The sequence below is a fragment of the Rutilus rutilus genome (assembly GCF_951802725.1).
Source record: "Rutilus rutilus genome assembly, chromosome: 10".
Lineage (NCBI taxonomy): Eukaryota > Metazoa > Chordata > Actinopteri > Cypriniformes > Leuciscidae > Rutilus > Rutilus rutilus.
In genome coordinates, this window is record NC_140215.1 from 29,400,114 (window position 1) to 29,412,977 (window position 12,864).

Below are 12,864 nucleotides of genomic sequence, written 5' to 3' on the forward strand. Positions count from 1 at the left end.
AAACGAGTGTGACCGTTCTTGGGGTGAAACTGTGAAAGCAGGTAAGGGTGAAAAAGTCACTACGCATGTGTCTGTCGCGGCAGTGCTATGGTAACAGTAAACAGCCTTCAACTGAAGTTTTTCCTTTTGGGGTTCCCTCTTATCCGTTCATTAAACTCAAGTTTATCATGACAGACGCTGGCTCTGAAGAGTTTGACGACGAGCAAGGCTCTCTGGGGGTGAGTCTTTGTCACAGTTTATTCTCAGTTCGCAGTGTGTTCACCGTAGATGACAGTAACCGCTCTGTGTTGAAGGAGTATGAGGGAGACAGAAATGAAGCTGGGGAGAGACACGGACAGGGCAAAGCTGTCCTGCCTAATGGAGACACTTACCAAGGAGCATATGAAAACGGCAAGAGATCTGGCCAGGCAAGAGATCATGTCCCTCACAAAACACTTATGCAGTTTCTGTTCTCATAAACAAAGGAAAGATTTTATAAACCTTGTGTTTTCTGTATTTCAGGGCACATATAAGTTCAAGAATGGGGCCAGATACATTGGAGAATGGTGCATGGGTTTAAAACATGGACAAGGCATATTTTATTACCCAGATGGCTCCAAATATGAAGGTAAATCTTACATTATATTATCTCAAGTATATCAGTACAGTATATGTGGTTTGTTAAGGTTATCATGAACTAACAATGACTTTTGACTTTACTCAGAGTTAAGACTGAGTTGTTATTGTTAAATAAACCCTATAAACTAAAACTATTAAAACTATTTTTGTTAATTGAAATACAGCTGAAGTACTAGAATCACTTACTGTAATAAAATAAACTATAGAAAAACTATAGAAATATTCACAAACATGAATAAACAATGAACAATAGTATATATTTTAGTGCTGTCAAATCGATTAATCGTGATTAATCACATCTAACATAAAGGTTTGTAAATATATAATATATTTGTGCGTGGATGGATGGATGGACGGATAGAGATATATGCGATTAATCATGATTTGATTAACAGCACTAGTATTTAAAAATTATAAACATTCTGAAATGTGACTAGTTGTCTCTGACTTTTTGAACCTTGTCTCAGACTTCTAACTACAGTCTTCACGAGTGATATTTCTTCCTCTTCCTCAGGAAGCTGGCTGGATGACCAGAGACAGGGTCATGGTTTTTACACATACCCCAACAGAGACACATATGATGGTGAATGGCTGCAACATCAAAGGTAGTTGAAATGCGGCTCTCTTTTCCACTGATCTAATCCAGCAACCTGTCGAATCTATTAATATAAGTTGTAACAGTATTCATAACATCTTCAGTTCAGCTAAAAATGAATGGCAAACTATGCTTATTAATAAAAGTATCTGTCTGTCTTTTTCCCTCTTAGACATGGGCAGGGTACATACAAATATCATGACTCAGGTTCTCAGTACATGGGCAGCTGGATCATGGGTAAAATGGAGTCAGCCGGGGAGATCATCCATCTGAACCACAGATATAAGGGCAACTTTGTCAATAATAATGTAAGTATTACTCTGCATTTATGGTTCTGAGCTGGTGAGTAGTAGAAAATGGTTTGTAGATCTGTTCAAATTGGGTTGCGGACAGCAAGGGGTGGGGAGGTGAACTGTACTACATTCAATAATGAAATGCAACTATCTGTATAGTAAGAAAAGAATAGCAAAATAAATAGACACAAAAAAGTTTGAGAAAATGTTTCACACAGCTTTTACTGTCAAACACCTGAACAAGCTAATCAAGGGTACAGGAAAATTGCAGATAGGGGAGTTTGAACTAAACTTTGCAGGACAGGGCCGGATTTAAGGGACCCTGCTCTATATTAACTTTAATATAACAAGATATCTGCACTTCTCTCACACAGTGATCACTGTGTTTCTTACTAATTATTGTCTTGTTATTGTCTAGCCCTCTGGTCCAGGGAAGTATGTGTTTGACATTGGGTGTGAGCAGCATGGAGAGTATCTCCAGATAAATCAGGTATGTCTATTTAATGTTTTACAGGATGTCTTTAAATATCATGAGAATGGCTTATTTTGTATTGAATGAGAACTTGTAGTGTGCTTAATATTTTTTGATAGTGTAATTTTTCAGTAACACTTTATTTTACAGTGTCCTTGTTACATATGTTACATGTACTTACCATAGTAATAACAGTAAATTATGCATAATTACATGCAACTAACCCTCAACCAAACCCTAATCCTACCCTAACCCTATAGTAAGTACATGTAGTTAATTAATATTACTCAGCACTTAAATATTTATATAAAATTGGTTACACTTTATTTGAAGTTGTCATTGTTACAGTGTAATTATTTACACTGTAACAATGACACCTTCAAATAAAGTGTAACCAATTTTTCACAAGGGCAGTTTTCTTCTTGAAAAATATTTCCCTTTACTGAAACTCAAGACTGCACCAGATGAAGAAACCAGTAAGGAAGGGAAAGCCTTGCAGTTGTGTTCTCCCTTCTGCCATCAGATCCTCTCTACTGCCATTTTGGCCTTTGGAGATGAGGGTTTTATGGCAACTTTCAGATTGTTAATGTGCCTCTAAATAGTGCAGTTTGCCAGTTGCCTGGTGCATGTCAACAGAGGACCATGAAGAGAAAGTCTTATGCCGTGTTCTTTCCCTTAGACTGTAGTCAGTAGTGGAATGCCCTTAGAGCATCGAGTGGATGAAGCAGTTCACTGGAGTTTCAGAAGTTTTACAGCTTGGTATGCTAGTAAACATTGCCAAACACTAAATAGATGTAAATGAAGTAAATAAAATCTATCTCAATCCTGTTACAAGCAAATGAACCCTGTGAACTGAATACATAAAAGCATACCAAGACACTAAAAACATTTAAAGTATGTTTGTGTCTGTTAGAGATGAATAGTAGGACACCACAGGGCAAAAATAAACAGGGCTTGAATTTCGATTTTTTTAAATACAACAATAGCCACCACAGTACTGTCCTAAACACCTGTTTGTCTCTATGCAGTGTCAAATGTTTTAATTCATGAGCACACTGCATCCAGTGAATTATTAAAAAAAAAAAAAATTGAAATGTTTTACATGTATGTTTTTTAAATATGTATGTTCTGTTAATTCTTTTCACACAAATTATTTTGTGTAAATTATACCTTTTTAGGATCAACATGCATTTTGGGAATTGGGATTATTCATTTTAGCTCTGTTGTACCCTACCTATAAGAATAAGTCTATATTAAATGAATTTGTGTGTGAAGCCAAATCATAATTCATTTTTTTTGATAGCAGGACAAAGGAGATGCAGAGGAAGTTGAACCTGCCTCAACCACCGCCTTGAAGTGGAAACCCAAGGCACTTACTGGGTTTTCTGTTTGGGCTAATGAGAATTCTGCCCCGTCAGGTACGTCCACATCCAGTTCTAGATATAAAACATCTTGTTGTAGGATTGCATTTACACAGTAAAGGCCCATTCACACCAAGCTGTTGATATTTGAAAGCACCAAAACAAACATGCCCCTACCCAAAAGGATCACACCCCATCTTGATGGCTCCGCCCCCAAATGCATGAACACTATGCAACACAGGTGCCTCCCCCTTTATGAGTGGACATACTGCTGATTGGCTACAAGTGTGTTTTGGTGCTCGGTCCGATTCACTTTCAACAGCGTTTCTCAGAAATCACTTACTGCACCTTTAAGTGACTTTGAACATAGCATGGTTGTTGGTGCCAGACGAACTGGTCTGAGTATTACAGAAACTGCTGATCTACTGGGATTTTCACTCACAGGCATCTCTGGGGTTTACAGAGAATGGCCCGAAATAGAGAAAATATCCAGTGACGGCAGTTCTGTGGGCGAAAATGCCTTGTTGATGCCAGAGGTCAGAGGAGAATGGCTATTGTTCTGTTTATTCTAATCTCTAAAGCAGGATGGATCCTGAGTAGCTGTCAATGTTTTGGTCATTCATCATCTGAAAAAAAATTGTTCTGAAAGTAATCCCAACTATATTTCTCTGTGCCATTATCATTGTAGTTGTGGTGTGGACTCTGCTATTCTTTTACATTTAGAATGATTTTCAGAACTATATCTTTATTGTTATAGTTATCGTCCTTGGTGTGAAAGGGCCTTAATGCTGTAATGCGTGTCATTTATTAGCATTTGTAGTCACCTTCTCTCACCTTTTAAGATGTTTTTAATGTTATTGACCTATTATATTCACAAATATGTAAATGTAAGAAATGATAGAGTCCATCCTCATTTAAAGGAAGTGCATCATAAAACAACTTCTATATACTGCTATTTTACCATTTTAGACATTTCGACAAACATCTTTGAGTCATAAATTCAGTAAGTTGAACTAAAGTGTCTGTGTCTGTTCATTGTAGATCAAGCCGTGGTGGAAGAGTGAGAAAGACAGAACCCCAAAGATGATGAGAAGAAAGAGGATCTCAAGATAATTTATACCTGCACATATCTGTCACTTCTCATGTTTAGAGATAACTAAAAATACTGTAACAAATGCATTGCTAGTTATTGTTAGTAAATCCATTAACTAATGGGACATTGTTGTATAGCATTACTGCAAAATCTATTTATAGCTGATTTGGAGGCCCTGGGAACTGAAATGTGTTGTAATTTCACAAACAGCAGAGGGCGCAATAAACCAGCCAAAAATGATTATGAATTATGATGATTTTTTTTATTCATTAAAACAAACTAAAGCGAACGTCTGAGCCCTTCATTATTTTGTGTTTAATTTAGCGAATGTGGCCTGTAACTAATCTGTTTTGAAGACTCAGATAACTTTCCCAATCTAAAGCATGTTCGAGGAGCACCTTTTTTTTGCACATATTTCTAAACCGTTTTAATCATCAGAGATTCAGTAAGGGTCTAAAACTGATGTAGTAATGTCTTGACAAAAAATCTGAATCAGAATGATCTTTAAAATACAGTATCCTGAAAAAAGGATGTTACTTTTTTTGCTGAGATTATATACCATAATGTCTCATTCTTTTCTGGTGGTGATTCTCATTAGATTCTAATTAATGTAATACAATTGTTTGTTTGTTTTTTATCAAAAATGAATGCATAGCTTATTCAACAATTACTAATGATTAAAAAAGTAGACACTTACATCTACAAGCAGCATCTTCAGTCACAGGCTTTACTCAGGACAGCTGATGTGTGTCACTTTGCTCTGTTTCCTGCACCAGCCTGAGGACAAACACAGACCACTGTGAGTCATTCTGTTGACCCGATCGTGTATCAGTTCTGAAAAACATTTCTCTTAACCCAATTAACTAATCACTCTATCTGAACATGTTTAAATACATTTGTAGGCCCCTATATCCATTACTGTCTTTAAAACATTGAAATATTTAAAAACAGAAATAACAGTTCTCTCACTGTTTGCTTTATAACACTATCCTGCAACACTTTCTGAGCTGGTTTGCCAAACTGATTTGGTTTGCCTTCTTCCATAACGTGATGTAGCAGCAAAACCAGCCAATGACATTCTTTTTATTATTACTAACCCTTATTGTGCTAAAATTAAAATGGAAATGATTAGGAAATAAATACAATATGAGGGCTTTAGAATAGGCACATGTTTATGTAGTTCAGGATTTCAAGGCTTTGTCAATAATAATTTAAGCAGCTTCCTGATCTCATTGTTGTCTTAAACACAATAGAGGGAGCCGAGGGTGAGGGCAACGATTGGTCCACTGCATTGGTCCTCTTTCAATGCCTTTCTGAATCACGTCACCCACTCTCCTTCTGCCTAACAAGCTTCACCCTCCATTGGGCAAACAGACTTCTAACTGTGGCTGGGGGTGTGGCTTTAAACTGGCTTAACCAGATTTCCCAGGAGTCTGTGTGTTTTTTTTCTTTGATAGACATAACTGACACCAGTGGAGTGGAGGGAAAACTTGCACTAGCACATATTTGTGTTCCTGGAAGCTGCAATTGCCTCTGATGAATTCCAAGGACTTTCTGAACGCTTCAACAGGTCCGGCTTAGACCCTACTGTACAAGTCCGTGGCCAGATAAAAGTGTTGACAAAAAATCTTGGCAAATTGAAATGAAGCAATATTTATTCTTCCAGGGATTAAAAGCAATAACAGGCAATCTTTCTCTTTATTTGATCAGTTTAGAAGGGAGAAACCATGATATCCAGGATTCAGATAAAATATTCTTAAATACAATTTTCAGCCCTCTCTAGGTCAATGGAAGATCTCAATGTAGTTTTGGAAAAGAGAAATTATCATTATACATTATATATATATATATATATATATATATTCACTGTAGTCAACATTCGAAGGGATCAAAACCTTTCATTGAAGTTATACATAAATTTTGAACAATAACTGTTCTTGTCTTAGGACAACTTTAATGAGCCTTTTTGATCCACTTCAAATGTTGACTGTGTGTGTGTAACGCAACGCGTTTAATTACACGTTAAGCATTTTCTCCCATAGAAAACCATTATAAGAAAACGCTTAACGTGGCTTACTGTACTAAGACATTAATATTAAATGACCAAACTCTGCACACATCATATTAATAAACCATACTATGTATAAAAAATAAGATGAGCCCAGAAATTGAACGCAACGCGTTTAATTACATGTTAAGCATTTTTCTCCCATAGAAAACGTACTTGGTTAGTAACGTAACCTCGGTTCTCTCTAGAGAGAGGAACGAGTACTGCGTAGAATACGCTCGGGGAAATACTGAAGCCAAAAAATTATCCTTAATTTTGTATTAATGTAAAACGCGTTGCGGCAGCATACAGACATAGGCGAGGCAGCTCGCGCGCCTATTGGCTGGTCTGCTGGCAACTGCTTAAGCCTATCGAGCGAGACCTAGAGTGACGTCAGACCCAATGAGGGCGCTTCGCGCCCTCTGCGTCACGTCCCGCCGAAACGGGCGTGGCTTAGGTCTATAAATACCGCTCGCAGGCTTCATATCTCTGGTTTTTCATAGTCGAAGCAACCAGAGCGCGTGCATGCACGGCAGGATACGCAGTACTCGTTCCTCTCTCTAGAGAGAACCGAAGTTACGTTAGTAACCGAAACGTTCTCTTACGAGAGATTATCTCGTACTGCGTAGAATACGCTAGGGGAACCTACTGTAAAACGCCGTGCGTGCTGGGATCTGATACTATAGACTCAAGGGCGACAGCCCGGAGTTCATACAGTACACAATCACCCAGGGGACTCACAGGGAATCCTGGAAGAGGAGGGGTTTAGCCACTATCTTCCTTTATGGCAGCATAGAGCAGCACTGCAATACTCAAACAGCTGCATAACTGACAGCGTCAGTTTATGAGATTTGGCCATACTAGACCGACAGTAGTCTGGCCTGTAGTGCGGGAACCTCTAGGTTGTAAAACCTTATAAATGTAGACGGAGAGGCCCAGCCTGCCGCCATACAAATATCTTGCAAGGCAATCCCACTTGACCAGGCCCACGATGAAGCCATGCTTCTCGTGGAATGCGCTTTGACACCCAGCGGGCACTGCATGCCCTTGGTTGTGTAAGCTAGCGCTATTGCGTCCACTACCCATCTGGAGAGGGTCTGTTTCGAAGCGGCTAGTCCCTTAGAACGCCCGCTGAACGAAACAAAGAGCTGCTCCGTCTGTCTAAAAACAGACGAGCGAGACACATAAGCTCTTAACGCCCTGACTGGGCAAAGGGAGCTTTCGTCCATATTTCCTTCAGTGACCGGCAGAGCAGACAGGGAGATGACCTGTGCTCTGAACGGTGTATTGAGGGATTTAGGAACATAACCGTGCTTAGGTTTGAGTATAACTCTAGAGTCATTCGGCCCAAATTCCATGCACGTCGCGCTTACTGAGAGCGCGTGTAAGTCCCCTATGCGCTTCACTGAAGCGAGAGCCAGAAGAAACGCCGTCTTGAAAGACAGGTGTTTAAGATCAATCTTCTGCAAGGGCTCGAATGGATGACCTTTCATGGCTTCCAGTACCGTAGAAAGGTCCCATATAGGGACTGTGGGAGGTCTGGGAGGATTCAGTCTCTTAGCTCCTCTAAGGAAGCGAATGACTAAATCGTTCCTTCCAATAGACTGGCCAAGCGTGGTCGAAGAGAACACTGCTATGGCCGCTACATAGACTTTGAGCGTGGAAGGGGACCTGCCCTTATCCAACAGCTCCTGTAGGAAGGAGAGAACCTCCGTCACACCGCAATGCAGGGGTGACACACCACGAGCTGTGCACCAGCTAGAGAACACTGACCATTTTGAGGCATAGAGACGTCGCGTAGACGGAGCTCTGGCCTGTGTGATAGTGTTTAACACTCCCTGTGGGAGGTCAGCGGGTACCCGTTGATGGCCCACACATGGAGGGACCACAGCTCTGGGTGAGGATGCCAGATCGAGCCGTTGGCTTGAGAGAGGAGATCCCTCCTCAGAGGCACTGGCCACGGGGCGGTGCTCGCTAACTGCATCACAATTGGGAACCAAGGTTGGCTCATCCAAAGTGGGGCTACAAGCAGCACTGAGCATCCTTCTTCCCTGACCCGTTCTACCACCTGAGTCAGGAGGGAGACGGGGGGAAACGCGTAGAGAGGACGGCGAGGCCACTCGTGGGTCAGCGCGTCCTTGCTCTTCGAGAAAAATTCTGGACAGTGAGCGTTTTCTTGAGACGCGAACAGGTCTACTTCCGCTCTGCCGAATTTCTTCCACAGCAGCTGGACTGTCTGTGGGTGCAAAGACCATTCCCCTGTCGGAACCTGGTTCCTGGACAGTCTGTCTGGTCCTATATTTAGGAGCCCTGGCACGTGCGCTGCTCTCAGCGAGAGCAGGTTGCTGCGGGCCCATATCAGGAGGCGCCTGGTTAGCCTGTACAGAGTCAGGGACCTGAGGCCGCCCTGGCGATTTATGTAGGACACCACTGAGACGTTGTCTGAACGTATTAGCACGTGGTGTCCCTTTATGAGGGGACAAAAGCGCGTGAGCGCTTTGCTCACTGCTAACATTTCGAGGCAGTTGATATGTAAGAGCTTCTCCTGCTTTGACCATTGGCCAAAAAGCGGTCTGCCCTCGAGCAGCGCTCCCCATCCCGAGGTGGATGCGTCCGTGGACACCACCATCACTCTCGAGGAAGTCCCCAGGCTTACACCTGATTGGTACCAGTCTTTTGCCTCCCAAGGTTTCAAGGCTGCAATGCACGCTTGATTGACCTTGAAGCGAAGCCGACCGGAGGCCCACGCTGTGCGTGGTACTCTCTTTCTGAGCCAGAACTGCAGTGGGCGCATGCGCAGAAGGCCCAACTGGAGAACTGAAGATGCTGAGGCCATCAGACCTAGCATCCTTTGAAATGTTTTGAGAGGGACTATCGCGCCGCAGCGGAACGAGCCGGCTGCGCGCCGAATGTCCAGTGTGCGCTGAGATGACAGGCGTGCTGTCATTAGCAGCGAGTTCAGCTCTATTCCCAGAAAAGATATAATCTGTCTGGGGAATAGCGAGCTCTTTTCCCAGTTCATTGCGAGACCGAGATTCTCGAGGTGATCGAGTAAAATGGTCCTGTGCTCCACGAGCTCCGAGTGAGATTGGGCTAGAATCAGCCAGTCGTCCAGATAGTTCAGCCCTCGTATACCCCGTAGTCTGAGGGGTGCGAGCGCTGCGTCCATGCACTTCGTAAATGTACGGGGTGCCAGGGACAAGCCGAAAGGCAGGACTGTGTACTGATATGCCTGGCCCTCGAAGGCGAATCTCAAAAATCGCCTGTGACGTGACGCTATCTGTATTTGAAAATACGCGTCCTTTAGCTCTATTGACACAAACCAGTCCCCTCGGCGGACATGCGCGAGGATTTTTCTGGTCGTGAGCATCCTGAACTGGCGCTTCAGAAGCGCTCTGTTCAGCTGCCGCAGATCTAGTATGGTGTGAGGGACCAAGAAGCCAAGCACAAGGAACACAAGCTTTGCAAAACAAATGGGTCTTTATTTGAACCCAAGAAAAAATAATAACTTTACAAACTCATAAATTTCTTACAACAAAAATAAATAAACAGAAAATGAGATCAAGATAATTAGACAAAAACCAAACAAACTAAAACTACTGACCTGCTCAAATGAACAAAGCAACAGCTTATAAAGGAAAGGATGGGCCCATTACAAATTAAGAGGGGAAACAATTCAACTTTACATTCAACATATAACCATAAGTACATCAAAATCAAATCAAACAAAGATATATGGTAAATAAAGATAAGGAAAGCTAAATGTAATCAAATATCATAAATGTACAACTAAATAAATCAATTAACAACAACATTAACGTTTCTTCCTCCCCTGGGCAATTCCAGCAAATGGTATGTCCGGGCGGAACCAATAATGCATAAATTCTCTGTTCCTGCCCGGACTCCAATCCTTGTTACGCCAGGATGCGGCTGCAGCGGACCATGTCTGAAGTTCATCACGGTAAACTTAAACTCAAAATAGAAACAAATATAAATAACATATACAACGTAACTAATTTGTGTGCACTTCAAATCAGTAACAATGTATATAAAATGTGATGTAAATGTAAACATGAAAACCTAACAATAAAGAAATAATTAATATTGCTTGTTTTGTGTGGTTATTGTGATCCATCATTATACTGAAACAAATGAATATGAATAACAAAATAAGTTTAAATAAAGAGTTCTTAAATGTATATCCTTTGTGTAAATGTATGCATGTTGGCGTGTGTGCATGTGTGTGCGTGTATGCAAGTACATCCACATTACCGCTCTTGTGCGGCCACCACTCGGGCCGTCACATATGGGTCTGAGACCCCCATCTTTCTTGGGCACCAGGAAAGGATCTGCTGTAAAGCCCCCCTTCGCTTTGAGCTTGAGATAGGGGTTCTATAGCCCCTTTGCTCAACAGTTTCAGAATCTCGGCTCGAAGTAGATGAGCTACTTTCGATTCTACCGTGGTCTCGACGCGCGCCATGAAGCAGCGAGGGCGCCGGCGAAACTGCAGCGAATAGCCTTCTTTTATGATGTTCAGCACCCATCTCGAAACCCCGGGAAGCTTTTCCCACGCAAGTGCGCGAGTAACTAGGGGCTGGATGCGAAGCACGCTCTGATCGGCTCGCGATACAGCGGCTTTTGTGTGCTGTGACATAAGCGTCGCGCTCATGACATCTGAGGCAGGGGGCGCGCTGATAACAGCGGGCAGAATGCCCGCGCTCGACTCCTCTGCAGTGTCTAACTGAGAGGGGGAGGGCTGGGCTAGTTTCATGTCTGTGTGTGGGAGTGGGCGCAGAGCAGCGGGCACATACACCACTTTTACAGCATTGCTCGCGTGAGCAGAGCGTATGCATATTGGTCCTGTATTTACAGAGACCGTGAGACATGTGGGAAATAGCGTTTGTGGGCACTGGGTAGTGGGCACGTTTGCTACGTTTAAAACGCAATCGATCTGAGTCGATTTTATGTGCGCGAGCCCTGTGTGAAGGGCTGTGCTTGTGTGTAGGAATGGGCACTGAGTAGTGGGCATTTTTTCTACACATGAAACACCGTCGGCCGTGGCCGGGACACCAGAAAATACACTCTTTATGGGATTTATCTGGGTAGCCGTAAAAACGGCTTTTTTGTGCAGGCAAGCGGGCAATGGAACCGGCTTGTTGGCTGCTAAATACGCTGGACCAGTCACATTTCCTGGAACTGGACGAGCGGCAAGCTTTGGTGGAAGTCCGGCCGCAGCGGGACTTGGACACCGTCGCTTTCCTAGGCGTGCTAGGACGTTTTCAGGGCCTCTGGCTTCAACGCAACCTTTTGCCGCGGGCCACGCGGGGCGGGGCAGGGCGGCGGCCGGATGAGCGAGAGCGCGGTCTCGAGCTCTGGGTTTGGCGGCGTTGTGAAGAGGAGGCGGTGGGCGGAGGCTTAGGCTGTGAGCTCTGAGCAGACGGTTTCGCACGGCCTGCTGCAGAACTGGAGCGCTTCGGGAGGAAGTGCCTCATGGCCTGGGTCGCTTTCTGCACCTCAGCGAACCTATCGGCGAAGTCTTTGACCGAGGTTCCGAAGAGGCCGGCAGGGGAAAGCGGCGCGTCGAGGACTCAGTCATGTCCGAGAGCGTCAGCCACAGATGTCTCTCAGACACGGTGAGCGAGGCCATGCTCCGTCCAATGGCCTGTGCTGCCGACTTGGTGGCATGCAGTCCGGCACGCAGATTGCGTCAGGTCCTCTCTCATCCAGCTTACGGAGGAGATCGGCCTGGTATATCTGGAGCGTGGCCATGGTGTGCAATGCTGACGCGGCCTGCCCGGCGACGGAGAAAGCGCGGCGGAGCAGGGCTGACGTCGTGCGGCAGGCTTTTGTGGGCAGCGCCATCTTAGCACGCCGTCCAGCGGAGGGCGGGCATAAGTGAGCTGCAATAGCCTCTTCGACCGGCGGCAGGGAGTGGTAGCCTCTGTTCTTTGCGTCGTCGACAGCGGAGAACGCCAAAGAGACAGAGGATCGTGTCCTGGCCGAAAAAGGGGAGCTCCAAGACTTAGCGACTTCTTCATGAAGCTCAGGAAGAAAAGGCGCTGGCTTGGATGCAGGTGAAAAGCGCTCCCCAGGCAGGAAGTAGCCGTCCAGCCGGTTGTGAGCAGGCTGCTCAGGCGTAATCCACTCGAGGCCGAGGCTCGCCGTGGCCTGAGTGAGTACGCGCATGAGCTCCGCCTCAATGCTCGCTCTCTTCCCCGTAGAAGCACGGGCAGGGGGGGCGGGATCCTCAGAGCTCGCCCAATCCTCACTGCCTGATGCTAGGAGAGAGCAGGAATCCCCCTCTCGCAGCAGCGCGTCGATCTCATCAGCGTCATCGACAGAAGCGGCGGCAGACCGCGGCCGCTGTCCGTCCGGAAGTGAAGCT

At 44.3% G+C, this 12,864-nt stretch overlaps 1 protein-coding gene across 2 annotated transcripts; it reads left to right on the forward strand.

Moving 5' to 3' along the window:
- Positions 1–50: 50 nt before the first annotated feature.
- rsph1 (radial spoke head component 1) lies at positions 51–5,132 on the forward strand. 2 transcript variants are annotated; one of them, XM_084420211.1, is made up of 8 exons: positions 51–218; positions 294–407; positions 502–607; positions 1,133–1,223; positions 1,386–1,521; positions 1,925–1,996; positions 3,282–3,396; positions 4,381–5,132. In XM_084420211.1, exons 1-8 carry the CDS (start codon positions 66–68, stop codon positions 4,401–4,403), a joined length of 810 nt encoding a protein of 269 aa, XP_084276337.1. In that variant the 5' UTR covers positions 51–65; the 3' UTR covers positions 4,404–5,132. The 2 variants fall into 2 exon arrangements, with proteins under 2 accessions (XP_084276337.1, XP_084276338.1); XM_084420212.1 differs by having other exon boundaries at positions 84–218; positions 3,285–3,396; positions 4,381–4,512.
- The last annotated feature ends 7,732 nt before the right edge of the window (positions 5,133–12,864 follow it).

What these genes read in the sequence shown, in the direction of transcription:
- rsph1 (XM_084420211.1), top strand. Translation starts at nt 66, where the DNA reads ATGTGTCTGTCGCGGCAGTGCTATGGTAACAGTAAACAGCCTTCAACT. An exon ending in GAATGGCTGCAACATCAAAG is followed by an intron (nt 1,224 to 1,385) that starts GTAGTTGAAATG and finishes TTTCCCTCTTAG; the next exon opens with ACATGGGCAGGGTACATACA. An exon ending in AGTATCTCCAGATAAATCAG is followed by an intron (nt 1,997 to 3,281) that starts GTATGTCTATTT and finishes TTTTTTTGATAG; the next exon opens with CAGGACAAAGGAGATGCAGA.